Here is a 16689-nt window from a genome sequence, read left to right on the forward strand (position 1 = left end):
GTAAAGACCTTGGAATGCACACCTAGCCTTACAAATTTTTAGTAAATTTAGAACTTTAGTCCAGACTCTTTGATGTTAGCAAAGAGAAGCATTAGCTTTTGAAATAAAACTTTATTATGGTAGAAGTTTCTTTTTGGGTGTGAGAGAGCAGTCTGTATGTGGTTTAGGTATTCTTGGTGTTCTGCTTTTTTCTTCATCCAGCATTTGGATTGTGAACTGAAAATGCAAACATCGACATTATGTAGATGAGCCTAAATTGTATTTTAATGAAACTTTGTTGGGTGTATATGAATACTGTCTTCTGACCCATAACATGAGTATACCTGTTCCAAAATATTCATACTGCATTTCTCTTTCTAGTTACAGAATAAAATGTGGTTTGCGTATGGAAATATTGTATTCTGTGCAAAACTTAGGGAAAAAAATTGTTGGAATGGGCTCGGGAACACACTGTTGAGTACAGTGTGATCAGAAGTATATGTCATGCTGACAGAATCCTCTAATAATCCTACTTTGATTTAGTCAAAGGGTGAAAAATATCCTGTGATCACATGATCTCCTTTGCTTTTCAAGCAATATTATTTGTTATTCTCTGTATGTGTTTGGACTAAAGCCATGCTTGGCTCAAGTAGCTTCAGTTCAACTGACTTCCAAATAGGTCTGTCTAATTAACAAATACTGGGCTTAATTATCAAAATTTGGTCGTTGTAGTGATTTAGTAAGCCATTATATTATGTAGAGGTTAATAGTCTAAATATTTTTAAATGCAGCTTCTTCTTCATAATTAACTTTTTTTCTTTGCCTAGATAAAATCCTTGATCTTACGGCTTCAGAGGCTTCAGGAAAAAGCAATAGAGGAAGATGACTACGATAGAGGTGAGAATTGCTCCCCCCTACTCTCCATGGGATCATGCTGCCGTTTTTTTTTTTTCTTTCCTTCTTCTTTCTCTCTTAATTTTATTTTATATTTCCTACATAACAGTTGGTAGGTGTGGAAGACTAGTTCAATGAACTGTATTCTTTATTCTTTTGTATGGCAGGAAGCAAATTAAAGTAGGTCAGCAGCAGGTAGCAACAGTTTTTATTTTCTTGAGCCACATCACCATGTGGGAAGGTTGAAATCCAAATATCCACCATCTGGATCAGCTGTTTTGAAGCAGCATGACTTTAAAAAAAATTGCAGAAATGAATGAAAGCTTTAAAAGGAGAAAGGACAGGCGCTGGCTGCTGACAGAGTGAGATTTGTTGCTTGCCACATTTAGTCATGACACTACAACAGGGCTCAAACACAGAAATAAGGTCAGTAGCTATTATAAAAGTGAATGATACTGTCCTGTGGGATTAAGTTGATGTCACTGAATTCAATCAAAACCAACTAGAGAATATGGTGATGATAGAGTTGCTGGCAAATGGCTGTCTTTGAATAGTGCTTTTCCTTTCAAATGCCTTGGCACTTCTGATAAGCTTGGTGTGTGCACACATTAATAATTAAAGCATTTATTAACACACATATTAGGTTTCTTCTTGTTTCCTGCTCTGGTAGTCTGTGTTCAGGTATTCATGTTTTGATAGTCTTGAGGTTCTAGGCTAAATTCTTCCCACTAGATCTATAATTAGTTGGAAAACCCTGCAAACATGTCAGTAAAATATGCATGAATATGCATGAATTGAGAGAATAAGACTGGAAAAAGATAGCTCCTTTCCTGCCACTTTTTTATTCTCAGCTTTTAGAGATCGGGCAGTGGTCAGAACTTATGGTTTGCCTTTCAAAATGCTTGCAGTTGTACCATGACTTCCTGTCCCCAAAGAAGTCTCCAAGGTGATGAAAATGTGTTTTAATAGTGTGTAGGGAGTAGGTATGTAGCCCTTTTGCAAGAGTGGTTCTGTTGACCTCTTAAAGGCTCGCCTGTGTATAGAAGAGTTTGCTACCATCCCAAATCATTCTTTTAGTGTGGCACCTCCTAATGGGGAAAATGTTTAGGTACGTTAAAAGCTAAGGATGTTTTACATATTCATGGCTTTAATCTCTGTCAAATAGATATTATTCACGTGTGCGCTTTACATGTGTAACACTCACAACTCTTCTTTTTCTAGTGTCTGTGGGTTGAGCTCACAGTTGGAGACTTCCCAACAGCTGTGTACTTGGTGCACATGGTTAGCACAGATTCCAGCTGGGATTCTCTGGGCAGTCAGCCACTCTGACAGCGGTATTTCAGTGTGTCAGGTGTGACATCTCTGAGTGATGCCACATAGTCATTGGCCACAGGGAAAAATTATGACTTGTCTTGAATCTTGCACAGAAAGCCCTTCTGTAGTTTTCCTGGGCACTAGTCTTGTACCCTTAAAACAGGACCAATGTTCTGTTGACCATCACTTTATCAACTACCCTTTTCAGTTCCACCCTAGTTATCGAGCAGGTAGCACAGAGGGTGGTTTGCAGAATCTTCCCCTCAGAAAAATGATCTGGCTGAAATGTTATTTCACCACGTATTGTGAATGCAGAGAGAAAAAGTGGCAGCAGTACAAAGGTGGTAAGGAGCATCCACAGGTGGGATTGCTGTTTTCTGTGCTAAGTCTGGTGTATATATAGACAGAAAACATTTGTCCTGATATGAGACTAGATGCTGAAGTGCTTGAGAAACTTTGCCTTGGGTTCTTCTATCCCTTTGAAAACTGGGAGTCCATCTAGAGACACCGTTGTTCTCAGAAAATGCCATGCTTCAAGCACGTGTGTGACCATGCATCCTTAATTTTATGAATTTCTAGCTTTTGAGTCCTTGACCTGCTTTCTGTCATACTGGTCTTTCTTCCTCTTCTGATAAAACTGTGAACCAAGGGGTTTTTGATACTGCTTTTCATTATTTTCATGGTATCTAAACTGGCTTTTTTAGTTTTTTTGTTCATGAAACATGGGCAGCATATTTTCAAGGAAAGAGTCACATAGAGAAGGTGCAGTGCTGCAAGGAGAATCAGAGCTGTGACCTTCCCTCCTCATCTTGCAGTGGCAAGATTTCCACCTTTGCTTTTAGAGCTATGTCACTGCTCCTGGTGGAGAACAGTCTTCCCTGGTGTGAAGTTTGAAATCTTATTAAAAAGCTTATAGATTGGCCCAGTACCAATTTCTGTTCAAGTGAAATTTGTAATTAGCCTTCTTTAAAATGCTCTTATTGTCAAATATTGCTAACAGGGAATGGAATTGCTAAATGTGCAGAGCTGTGATGTGGAGCATAAATGGCGATGTATTATCAGGGAATGTGAGAAACCAACATGGTGTATACGGACGGCTAATGACATTTTAACTATATGCAGAAGATTACTGTCCCTGTAATTTGGGGAATGACCTTGAGTGTACACCGAGTCCTCTGTTAAGAGCAGAACTGTTTTAAACCAGAGAGGGTGGTCATGCTGTGTGTGGTGATGACACAGGTCTTGCTCAGTTGGAAGTTCTCTAGGAGAAAGGTAGACCTAGTATGATTTGGATAACTGATAAATGCCCTATATATGGAAGAGGTGAGTAGGGGGGAAGGAGAGCAGGTGGAGGGAGGGGTATGAGTGACTGGACTCCCAAGTGGAAAATTAAATTGTCAATAAATACATTATCATGTGTAATTACTGCTTTGTTGTTAGAGGCTCCTCTCTAACTCTGACATAGTTGAAGGGATTTTCTGACTTCAGCTTTCTGAGTCATCTAGTCTTGCAGGAAGGGCCTCAGTTGTTTGTTTGTTTGTTTGTTTTTTTTTACAGCAGTTTGGTGGGACGGAGATGTGTTAGTACTTAAAACTCCTCAAAGTGCTAAGGACTGGTTTCTGCTGTGTGACAGTGCAAACTTCGCAGGAATAAGGATATATTTGTTTTCCCCCTTTACAGAAATGCAGGACAAATGCATGCTGCTTGGGTCTGTTAGAGTGATGATTCCTGAATGAGTGATGATTTTTTTAAGGGCTTTTTGCAACCACAACCTTCCATTTTTGTTTAAAAGACAAGGGAATACCTGTTTAAATCTTCAGCTTGTTTCTTCCTAGTTTTTCCTTTCTTTAGGTGAATCTATTTGCTCCTTCTCTTCTTCCTCATCTTGGGCTTGAGAGGTGCACAGCAGAAATGGCACTTGCCGTTGCTTGGTTACCTGTGCTGTGCCTTCTGAAGTCCTGCCTTGGCATGGTTAGGGTGTTGGTGTAGGGGAGCTTCAGTCAGTCATTCAAATAATTACATTTTTTTCCTATACTTTCTTGCAGTGCCATGGGGTGGAGTGGGGGATATGTTTGTTCCAAGAGTGCTGGGGGGCTACTTGGGCAGAGGCTGCCCCCCTGTCCTATATTGCTGCTCATCTACTGCAGGTCACTGAGCACAGTGCAGTGAAACTGCAGGGTGTTCTCTCCTCATACTGTAGCTGTCAGGGGTTGTTTCAATTGCAGTTATTCATACTGTGAAATGGTTACGTGAAATGCGTATTCAGTGAGACAAATCTCCTCAGCCCTTGTATATTTTTAAATAGGAACCATGAGGATGTTACTTGTTTTACTGCTCTTTCTGTTTGTAGGGGCTGAAATATCAGGAAATAAGTGATTTGGTGTTTTTTTTTCTGTATTTACTTGTGGTCTCCTCTTGATGGCCACATTACTGTATATTTTCAAAGCAGGTACAGTACCATGGGAATATAAGCATTTTGCCTTGCCTAGCATATAGGAAAAATTGGTCTGTTCTCCAAGGATCACTTGAAGTGTTGTCATGGCTCATTATTCATGATGGAGCTTGACAGCTCCAAGGTTAAACACACTGCTGAATACAGGGGGGGAAAAAAGAAGACAATATATTTTGTGTCTGTAGGAGTCGTGCTTGCAGTAGGAGCAAGTGTATTTTGCTCAGTACAAATCTATTGCCCCAACATTTGAAAACCTTTTTACTGTTTTTTACTTCTTGATCTGCTCAACTTTGCCTGGTGCAAGAGGCAAGTGGATTGGTAACTATCAGGACTGTCTTGCTGCTGAACTCTATTAGTGGTCCTTGTGCCATCTTGTTACTCAGAAGGAAGTTTTTTCAGAGCTACTGTTTTTTTTTTTGGTTTTGGCTTTTTTGTTTGTTTATTTTTTAATTATTATTTTTTTAAAGAAAATTCTTGTATGCAGGAATGTGAGCATACAGTTTCATTGTTTGCAACTGAATGTAAACTTCCCTGTGCAATCAGATTGTATTCAGAGTAGCTACAGCTCTTCAGTGAAGGTCATACAGTAGATCAGAGCAACTGCTCATCAGTCCAGCATGTCAGGTAGAACACAGAAACATCTTTGCCAGACATGGCAAAACCTATCCTATCTCAGCAATAAAAATTCAGGCTGTTAATACATTTAACATCATGTGAGCCTTCGGTTATTTTAGGTGAGTTCTCAAAGCATGAACTATGTAAGCTGCCATGGACTTGTGTGCTGTGTGTTCTGCAGAAAGAGAGAAAACAATAAAGTAATGGCTGGGTTAAAAATGTTGTGTTAAGTGGCACTCCGAGGGAGGCCTTGGACTTTTCTTACAGTGGTTCTTGCAAACTCCAAACTCCTGACCAGGTGTATAGCTGTTTGGTATTTCCAAATTTCTTTTTGCAGTTTAAACTGGAACAATATTTTTCCCAGTGTAAAGTACTATTTCTAGTCATAACTCTTACAACATTTGAACCAATTTGATATTCAAGCAGGGTGGTGGTGTGTTGTTCTTTTTGTTGTCTTTTTTTCTTTGTTTTTTAATTTCTTTTTTTCCTGGAAGTGCTATATGTGGATGAGGTTTGGACAGAATCCCTGCTTTACTGTACTTCTATTATTTTGAACTAAAATGCTTGCTTGACAGATGGCTGCTATAACAGGACACAAATGAAGGCAAGTTGGCTTCTTTTTGAGGAAGGACAGTGAATTTGAGAGAAGATGTATCTGGAAATAACTCTCAAAGAACATGTCACTTTGGATTGGACTTGTTTCAGTGTGCCATATACCTTTGAAAGTTAAATCCTTAAACCTTAGCTGTATATTGAGTGAAGCTCTATATCTGAGGCTGCTGACTTAATAAAAAGTGGATGCTGGAGGAGAGATCTTCTGTGACACAGGAGATTTACTGTGAGCTTGTAACTTGGAGTTTGCAGGCCATTGACTTGTCAATGGATTTGGGGTGGATGGAACAAATAGGACTTTGTGTTATGCCATACTGTCAGAGCTTTGTTTCGTCACAAGCTGTAGAAGGTTCCTTAAATATGTGGCTAAGCCTTTTTGGGTTTCATGTTCATTTTTACAACTTCCCAGTAAAGCTATTAAGAGGATGTGGGAAAGGGCCTGTACAAATTCCCAACCCCAAATCTTTGTTGCAGGAATCTTGTTTATCTTGTCCTACTCTGACAAATTCAGATAACCTCCACCAAAGAGTTTGGGTGGTTAAGGATAGCAAATGCTTATGTGAAGTATAAATTAGACTTAATTTACCTCGTAACAAAACAGAGGTAACACAAGCCTTGCAACTCTTACACCTTGTCTGTATTTCTCTAACATGGCTGAAATGAAAAGATAGAAGTCTTTTTTTGTACATATCCATTTATTGTTTGGTGCTGGCTGAAACTGTTGACCAAGATGCCGTTGTCCAAATGCTTTACCGTGGCTTCTGTTTACTAGCAGCAGTAATGACATAGTTTCTTTTTATGCAATCTGTGTGAGGTGTATCCAGTTGCTACTGTGTGGGTGTTTTTGTTTTTTTTAATCACAAAACTGAGCAGGAGTCACAATTTAAAGGTATGAATTTCCTTATCTTGCTGTCATGTAGACAACAGGAAAAACTTTTTTTAATTCTAAAATAATATAGCAATTACCAATGCTCATGAGAGGGAGGTCTGGTGTGCATTTCTGGGTACTTCGACTTGTGTTTACTCATTACATATAAAGCACATGCATCTTCAGCAGCTTCTTGAAATGCTTTTGATGTGAATCCTCATTTTAGCCCAGCTGTTTAGTTTCCATCACATCAAGGTGTGTCTTTGAGGTAGAACAGGATCTTGCTGTTGGTCTGCTTGTGCCCCCACACTGAAAATGCAGTCATGTTTCCTACATCTCTAATTCCTTAGCCAATATTGGAGAGGAAACTGCTGTACTCATGCAGTATCTCGCTTAAACTGTGCAGCCTAAATATTTTTAGGAAGTGATAGTATTTTGTAGGATTCTACTATGGTCTCGTATTTTACTCTTGGCCAGTGTGAAGAGGTTCGGCTACATCTTGTGTTTCTGGAAGCTGCTTGACAAAAAGAAAATTGCTGAAGTTTTGGCAAACTGTGTGCTTGGAAGCTTTCTCTGCTCCTGGCCATCTGCTGTCTAAAACTGACACTGCTGGCCACCCCTCCTATGATAGTTGGGCCCTATTTCTCAGTCCATGATGCAACCAAGCTGTTCCCAGACAGCCTGGCTAGTCTTTTACAAACAAACCGGCAATGAAAAATATGAACAAAATAAGCAATTATGGGTAATTTAAGATCTTACTTGCTGAATTGCTGTTTGAAGCATAGGGCTCTGATGGGTGTAACTTGGGAGAAGTGTTGATGTGCTATCTGGACAGTACCCACTGAGTGAGTGACATGGCTCTCCTGATACTCAGCCAGCCCATCTGCTTACTTTGCACTTGAAAACAAATTTTATATTCAGGACAGACTTATCTTTCCCTTTCTCTTTAGAAATATTAGCTCCAGATAAGAAAATTGTGTTTCATTTGCAATATGACCACTGGAGACGGTATGGCTATTAATTCAGCCAACAAGTAGAATTGATTTTGCTGCCCTTGTCTTACACTTAGGATATAAAAATTTTAAGGGAAAGGGGACACCTCCTCTTTTCAATTATTATCTGCTTAATAAATGACTGAACATGGGTAGAAACTTCTGGATGTCGCAGTAATGCAAATTCTCTGTAATTAGGGGTTAAAACGGTGCTGAATGAATGTGACTACCATTTGAAAGCAGACATGAAAGTCTTCCAGTGTAAGTCCTCTGTGGAGAGCTGATAATACTCCTTCCTCATTGTTGGATGGTGTCTGGACAAATTCATGGTGCACAGATGTAATTAAAATCAAATCTGAATTCATACTGAAGTGCAGGGGGTGTTGGTTTGAAATATTTTAATCATGACCTGTACTTGGTGGAGAAAACACTTTTGAGCGAGAGCTGAAATGGCCCCATTCACAGGCAGGCTTCAACAGCTGGATATTCTGGTGCTATATAGTAAATATTAAAATAGTGAGGAGTTGTGAACAGAGTGGTTCTGGTCATGCTATTTCACCTGCCTCACAGAACCTAGGGTAAGAAGACTTAAGATGTATGTGTGTTTAAAAAAAAAATTCATAATATTGTATAAAATGACAAAGTCTTCCAGAGAAAGAAACACTGAGGATGCTGAGGAGGAGAAAGAGAAGAAATATTTGGGGAAAGGAAAATAAAAATCCAAAGTAGAATAACTCTAGAGTTAAAATTTAATTCTCTTTCAGAGCACTGTACCTGTAGAAGCATTGCTACTGGAAATAGCTTTCTGATATAATTATTCTGCCATCACATTTCTGTTCTTGTCTGCCTGCAGATAAGTCTGAATTTTGTGCAGTTTTATATTTCCCATCTCAGGTGCTTTTTTTCCCCACCCGTAACTCCCAGGGCTTATAACGAGGAATACACAGGATTCAGTAGGATTCTCTTATTTCATTTAAATGGCTCTTACATTTCTTCTTTTGGACATTTTTGAAAACAATCATGCAGTTCCAAATAAGAAGGTGAGGAATCTGTCAGAGAAACAAATAATCTTCACTCCCCATGCCAGGCACTGGTGCCATTTTACTTATTGAGTGAACCTGCCTGTTACTGTGTACAGGAGTTATTTCTCTGTGCCCTCCTCCTGCTTTCAAAATACTTAGGCTCTTCTTATCTCTAGCTGTTACATTGACTGACCCAGTCAGGCTGAATATATAGGGACAGCCTTACATGCTCAGTAAAACTATTCCATTGCTGTTACTTCTGGGGGGAGGGGGAGCCCTTTCCTTTTCAATCAAGCAAGGAGAAGGCAAGACTGCCTGTGTGTGAATGGCTAATGCCTCCCCAGTGCAAACAGATGAGAGTTACTTGGGACCAGTGTGGGCAGCAAAGCAGCTGAGCTGTATTTGACTTACTTTCTTTACTTGTGACACACTCGTTTGAATGCAGGAAAAAAATTATTTGTTATGTCAAAGAATGTGAAACAAAGCTTTCTTGGCTTGTTGAAGTGCCCTGAAAAATGCTGCTTTTGTTCAGATTAAAATATTCAGATGAATTCAGTTCCTCTTCAAGCCAGAGCTCAGTTATGTGATGACTGCAGGAGATGTAGGTCATGTGAGGACTGGAGTAATTTGGAGGGATAATGCAGCGGGCCTGGTTCTGCTGGACAAGCATCCCCTGGGGTTGTAGCTTTAAGGAGTAAACTTGAACTTTAAAAGGCCTGTGGTGAGAGGTTTCTTGTACCTCCATGTATGCTCCTGTAGGAGCTGTGCTATTAGTGGTGTTAACCACATTTCCTGGTCTCCCTTGTGTGCAAGCAACAGTGTCATTTCTCCTGTCTCTGGAGTTAGGAGCCAGATCTGCCTCGCGTGCTGTGTCTGCTTTTAATTTGTCTAGAAGCCCTTTTTTCCCTGCTTCAATTTTATCGCCTATAATTCCTTAATAGAAACTTCCTAAAAGCGCCTCTAATTATTGTTTAGAGTGAATGCTCTTAAGAGCAGCTAATAATGAACTGAATGTTTGCTTATAAAATCGATTTTGATTTCAGAAATTAGGAGGGATGGAAAATTAGTTCTTCGGGGAAACGTACCCTCCTTGCTTGTAAACACTTTCCTGGCTCTCCCTTTCCTTAAGAGGCAACCTTTCCTCTGTTTCTGTTAGAAAAGTGAACTTCTGTGCTCCCAGTTCTCTCTGGAGTTCAGTGTGCTGCCTGGCCTTCTCTATGCTTACCCAAGTTTGTTCTTTCTGTAGCAGTTGTGGGCAGGTCAGTGGCTTGTGTGCCTTTCCCACTGCTGGAGCAGGGATCCAAGAAGCTGGCGTGTTCTTAGCCAAGATAGATGGTTTTTTTTTTCATTTCTTTCATGTAAGGCTTGTAGGGTTCACATTTCTTTGTCTGTAGAAAGATCTAAAGAGTTGTTTGGATGGTTGGTTGTTCAGGTATGTATAGCTGATGCCTATTAGTTCTAAGGAGTGTTTTCTTTCTTATGCATTTTTATACAGTGTTATTTTCTTTTCCCCTATCCACTACAAAGTTACACTTCATGTCTGCCTAAAATTACCAAAGTCCCTTTTTAATATCCAAGATTCATCTGTGATGTAATGTAACAGCACATATAGTTCCTATTATCTCCAATGCCTACCTAAAAGGAATATTGCTAAATGTTACCTGTGGTGCAGATTTTTTTTGAAGTACCCTTGGGAGAGCAAAGAAAGCATTTATACAGCCCTGACAGGCAACTAGAGAGGCTGTTTTTACCAAAGTAGACTGGATAACCTTTGGAAAAATCAAGAAAACGATGTAAAATACTGGATTTTTTTTTTTTTCCAGTTCTTATCTGCAGGCCAATTGACTCGACAGTTGGAGGTCTTTTTTGAAATGATGTATAGCACACAAAGCTATCATCTTGGCTTCCAGGCAAGCAGACAGATGATACTGGGGTCAGTTAAAAGTCACAAAAATTACCAGTCATCCCTTCTATGCAAAGGAGTTTAAAGCAACAACCCAAACCAACTTGCAATAGAGAGGTACAGGGAGGCTGGATCTTCCTTGATGTAGATGTTCTGCTCAGCTAAGATTTAACTGCTGCAGATTTCTTTTGAACATTAGGATGAAGATGGTGCAATGCTTATTTCCATTCAAAGAATGTTCTTCTTAGGAACTCAGGGTAAGGTCAAAAAGTTGAATGAATGTTTCAGTACTGCCAGCTCTCACGAAGTTCGTGACTGTCCTGCTTTACAACTTTTTCCCACTCTATGCAACACTTGTCAGGCCACACCTGGAATCCTGTGTTCAGTTTTGGTCCCTGCTGAAAAAAAAATAAAATAGAAGTGGACAGGCTGAAGAGGGTCCAGGGAAGGGCTACAAAGATGATCAAAGGACTGGGATACCTTCCATGTGAGGAAAGGCTGAGAGAACTGGGTTTGTTTAATCCTGGGAAAAGAAGGTTTAGAGGGAGACCTTGTCACTGTGTTCCTGTATTTAAGTGGTGTCTACAAAGAAGATGGAGGTTCCCTTTGTGCAAGGAATCACATAAGAAGATAAGTGGTAAAGGGCTCTAGTTACTCCTGGAGAGATTCCAATTGGACACAAGAGGAAAATTTTTCACAATGAGCCCAATAGTCATTGGAATGATCTCCTTAGGGAAGTGGTAGATTTCCCAATGTTGGATACCTTTAAGGTTCAACTTGGCAGGGTGCTGGGCTGTCTTGTCTAGACTGTGTGTCACCAAGAGAGGTTGGACCAGATAATCCTTGAGATACCTTCCAACCTGCTTCCTTCTATTGGTGAGGAGGCCAATTTGGCCTTGAATACCTGTTTGAGAAAACATCTCATGGATATGGGATATGTTAGCAGTATTATAATGTGCTCAGTGCTGTACTGCCTGTGCATAGTCTTTGTGAAGGTGATGCTCTTGCCATCTTTGGTTTTTGATCAATATTTAAATATCCTCTTCCTTTGTTGCTCAACTACTTCCAAGCATAGGCAGCTGCTTGTTACTGAAATCTATGGGAATGACCACAGTGAAGAAGGAATTGCTAATTACCAGGGTGAAGCCAGTGGGAAATATAGATCTGTCAGAACTGCTGTTTCTGGGTGGATTTTATGCTGTGGTGTTTTGCACTTGTTCGTTCACAAATACTCTGCCTGGGGCTTCTGGCAAAAGGGCTATTAAACAGCTATTTCTTTACTGCCTTAACCTTGGTCATGAGGAGTTGCCAGGGCTCCTACTGTGCAAATTCAGCCCCAGCAGATGCTGTTTTAGAAATGAAGATTTGAAGTCTTTCAGGCATGGGAATTGTGTGCAAGGAAGATTGCATCCTGCATGTGTGGGACTGTACGAGGAACTTAAGTGACAGTAAGGCAAGAAGCTTGCTTTTCTATGTCTCCCACTGTGATGTCATCTGTTTCCATGCCCTCTTCTTTTAACTTTGCTTCCCTCTACTTCTTGTTTTAGGAAAGTGCTTGGCAAGTGTCTCATCTCCTTCCCTGAGTTACAGGTTCTTCCTCTCCTGTGCCCTTCTTACATGTTTACTCAGCCAGCAGGCTTCATTAGCCTGTGCTGCTGCTGTTTCTGCTTGTCACCTGGTGAGCAGGGCTTGAATTTGCTCCGCACCTGCTAATCGTGGTCTTCTGAAGAGGGTCGTGGATATTGTCAGCCTGCTGCTGTGATGCATTTTGTGGTTGTATCTGTCCTCTGGGCTGCAGGCTCTAACCTGGTGCAATATAGTCATTCTGCTGCCTCCCTGTAATCTGAAATCAAGATTAGGGGCATGATAACAATGTGCATCTTTCTTTTCCCTTTGTTTCAATGAGATTTTACCAGACTAGACAGCTAATAACCTTTTCTTAGCAGGTGGTGTTTTCCTGCATTCCTCTATTTGCAGCAGCCCCCCAGGTGCCTGAGGAACAAAAGTGCATGTGTGAAAGCTGGAGTTCAAACCAGTGCGCTCTTTAGTATGGGAGGGAGCCTCACACAATGTATCTACTTGCATCAAAATTAGTTGGTTTGAATTTGTGCCTTCTGGAAACAAGTAAAAAGGATTTGGGGGGTGGTGGTGTGTGTTTCTATGTATTGGTTTTCTGCTGGCTGTGAGTGGTTTGGGTTAGATTCTGTAAAGCCATCCTCTGCTCCTAACAAAGTTGTTCCTTCCTCAGGTTTCTGTCAGTGTGTGATTGCAGCAGAATTCTGGCGGAAAGGTGTAATGGGAAGAGAGTGTGTTAAATTTACCCTTTGTTGTCCTGGTCTTTTGGGAGTGAGAGAACCAGACTGTACTTCTGGCTTGCTCTCTGCCTATATCATTTGTCCTTGCTTTGCCAGAGCTTCCCCTTTTGGAGGAATGGTGGAATTGTTTTTTTGTGGTTTGGGTTTTATTTTTAGCAAAATATTTGCATTCAGTCATATACTTTTTTCTTTCCCTTTTCCCCAAGAGATGGATGCATTAAATACCTGGCCTCAAATACTTTACTTTTCTTCTAGGTTTCTTGCTGCTTTCTGTTATTTCCCAGTCTCCCCTCACATCAAAGAGCACATTCCTGGAGACCTTTCTGCCCACTGCATGCAGTTGCACTCTTTTGTGCTTTCTGCTATACTTTCTATTGCAGTTGGCAATATTTACGCCTTAATCCTTTTCATCTCTGTTCTGTCTTTTCTTTTTCCTTCTCTGTTTATGTCAGTCTGTTGCAGTGAGTCTTGCTGCCGCAGTATCTCTAGGAAATTCCCAGGCTATCTCTAATATTGGGAATGAAGCACGTGTATTGAGCTATTGTGAGACATCTCTGTTTATGTGGCTCCTGAAGCTCATGCATATCTTTGTTTCTTTCTTTCCAAGTTGCTGCCTGGAGCTAAAGCTTCTGGTAGTCTGATTGTTTCCATAGTCCTGTGTGACTGCTGTCAGGCTGCAGGTCTGGGGTTTCAGCTGGAATCACCCCTTATTCTTACCATCTTGTGTGAACTTCACACTCTCTGATGAGAGCCTCCTGACCAGCCACCAGTAAGATTGTAATCCTGTTTCAATCCTTTTAACCAAAATCTGCGGATATCTGTACTAGTTTCACAGCTAGGGCTAATTGTTAGTGGATTTAGGTAAATAAGCCAAAGGCTTGTTTATACGCGAAGAAAATCAAGCCAAACTAGGACAGGAGAAGAAGCCATAGTGCTAGAGGATATCTTAATCCTTTCTTTGGAAAATTAGTAATTCAAAGATCAGGTTAAGTACAAGGACAAATAATGGTTTGTTTGGTTCCCAAAGGAAGATTTGTGAAACTGGATGGAGTGACCAGGAATGCCTGAATTGCACAAGAGATATTTTGCTGTTTAGAAGAGAATTTATTTCTCACTTTTTTTTTTTTAAGTTTTATTTTTATTCTTCTGTTGAATAACAGTGGAGGAAGAAGGTGAATATAAGTTAGAGTGATGACAGTGCAAATTTTGTGGCATCAGGGAGAACTTCTGTAGAATTTGTTTGAAAAAAATAATGCAGGCTTTTGATCATCAGTGAAGCTTAGTAGCTGGAATGTGGGAGACAAAGCAGTTGTACAGAGGGAAGTATTATATAGGAGTGTTCTGAAAGAATAACATTCAGACTTCTACTTTCTTTGAAACTTTATGCAAATACTTCGTTGCATTTTTTATTGTATTCTTTCATGTATTTGGCACACTGCCTATTGTATCTGATTGTGCCTTCTGTCTAAAGAAGTATTTCTGGAAATTTTTTTTTGAAAGTTAGCATGAGGGAATTTTGTCTGAGTGTTTCTTTCTTAATGTTCATTGTAGCATAACGGCACTACATATAAAATATAGCAGCCTGGTAATTCCTGGAGTCTGCTGAAGAGGTCTGCAGGATTTCCCAGCACCAGAGGTGTGTGCAGCATTGCAGAGGGTGGTGGGCTGCCCAAGTAGGCCTTTCTCTCCATCCTTTGAAGTGCTGAAAAATCAAGTTGCCACTGCTGCAGGCAGGATCCTGTGCTCGATGGAGGGCAAATTTTATTTACACAGTAATGCATCTATTTGAAATTTTCAAGTAAACAAATAATATTTTCCAGAATGGGGAGGGTTATTCCCCAGAATATTGTATTGTGTCAATGCAGTTACAGTTAAAGCATCCACATCTCAAGGGACATTGATCAAACACAGTGCTTTGTTAACCTAAAAGACTTAAAAATTATATTTTCTGTCTGTTACTGAACAACTGAAACCTGCCAGAGGGTAAAACAAACGTCACTCTCATTCTTGCATGTGGCAACTGAAGTGGCAGTGAAGAGGTCTGAAGAATGCTACCTATCCTTTGGTCAGCTTCCAGCCTTCTCTTCCCTCTGGAAGTGAAAACCTGTATTATTATGCTATGCCATGCCAGATTTTTCCTAATGAAGCAGTAATGCCTTTAAAGAGAGATGTGTGGCTTCAGTTACCTGGAACTGTATCTCTTAGAGTACTTATTGACAGGATAGCCTGATTCTGTTATTAATGATGATATAATTTCCATTAGCCTCATTCTGGAGACATTCATGTAGTTAATGTTTATTCTGTATCTTAGGGACAGAGTTACAGCTACCTCTGGTTAATTTTTGTTGCTTTAAGAGAAAGTTGTTACTTCTTTATTTAATCTAAAGCTTACTTAGGATGCAGGCAGTTTTTAGTTATGTTCAACTAGAATCTGGGAAGGCTACTGAGATTTAAGCAGCTTTGCAGCAACTCCAGAAGCCCAGTGCTTACAATTAGAGCATCAATTGTATGCTATATTGTTTTTGGTTTTAGAGTCCAGTGTGTAAAATATTTCTACCACTCTTCCCAGTAACTGCAGAATTTCTTCCAAACTTGTCTTGATGATACAGGATCTGAATCTTATGTGCTAGTGTTCAATATTTAATCTTTTGTTAGTAATGAAAGCTGAGAATACACAGAGTTATATATGAATTGCACTTGGATTGATGTAATGAGGTGAGGTGAACCTGAACATCTTCCTTTTCTTTCTCTTCCATCATTGCACAACATAACCCCAGGCTTCCTTGGGTGACAAAGGTTATGTGTCTCTGTAGGTTGGGGTGTTGCTCACTTAGCCTTAAGATTTCAGTTCTGTCATTAAAGTGGCCTAATGCTAACTCTGTATTTGTATATCTTAATTTGATCTTTTACAACACGCTGTGTTTTTACACATGATAGACTGATACTTTTTGAAGAAAAAGAAAAAACTTCTCATGACAGAGAATGGATTTTGTACAGAAATAGGGAGCTAAAAGAAAGAAAAAAAAAAAAAACAACCCAAACCCAGAACAGATTTCCATTTTTTCTTTTGTTTTAGGTTACGTGATCATATTTGCTCTTTGCTATTTTAACTTTAGGCAAGGTACTGCAGTCTGCTTCAGGTGAGCTTGGTCATAAAATGGGTATATCATTACTTGCCATACTGCAGTCCTTGGAGTTTTAATTAAAGATTGTAAAGCCCCTTGAACTCCAATCATGAAATGACAGTAGTGTTAGTTTGTCATATCTTGGAAAAAAATTAAGTACTCCAACTGCTTTTTTTTTTTCCTCTACCATGTAGATTACACCAAAGTTATTTTCTGTAGTAGCAATTATTGGATGGAGTGACCTTTACCAATTTAGACATTGATGTAGTGGAAGGGACATTTTTCCACTTGACCTTTATGCAATGTGTCAGCTTGTCCTGTAGCACCAAATGAGTTGCAATTGACAGATTTGATGGAACACTAACTTGGCAGGAGCTTATTGTTTGGAAGCAGATGTGTGTTGAAATCTGGAGCCTCTAGTAAATAATGTGATAAAAGTTATTTGCATATCTTCCATCACTAAGGGACATCTTGCTTAGAAATGACTGCTGCCTAAATTGCAATTTGAACACTGGTTAACTGAGATTCTAGTAAACCTTATCAAATAGTGATATTTCAGAGTAAAATCTATTGGTTTAACTTTTTAATTATTTTTGTA

At 39.7% G+C, this 16689-nt stretch overlaps 1 protein-coding gene across 1 annotated transcript in view; it reads left to right on the forward strand.

Moving 5' to 3' along the window:
* Nucleotides 1–16689, forward strand: part of DISC1 (DISC1 scaffold protein) — a 189251-nt gene that overhangs the window by 22465 nt on the left and 150097 nt on the right. The window contains exon 3 of the mRNA XM_051783465.1: nucleotides 807–876. Coding sequence (XP_051639425.1) covers nucleotides 807–876 — 70 coding nt within the window. The remainder of the gene's footprint in view (nucleotides 1–806; nucleotides 877–16689) is intronic.

The sequence above is a fragment of the Manacus candei genome, unplaced genomic scaffold (assembly GCF_025592945.1).
Source record: "Manacus candei isolate 608988 ecotype Guabito, Panama unplaced genomic scaffold, ASM2559294v1 h1tg000017l, whole genome shotgun sequence".
Lineage (NCBI taxonomy): Eukaryota > Metazoa > Chordata > Aves > Passeriformes > Pipridae > Manacus > Manacus candei.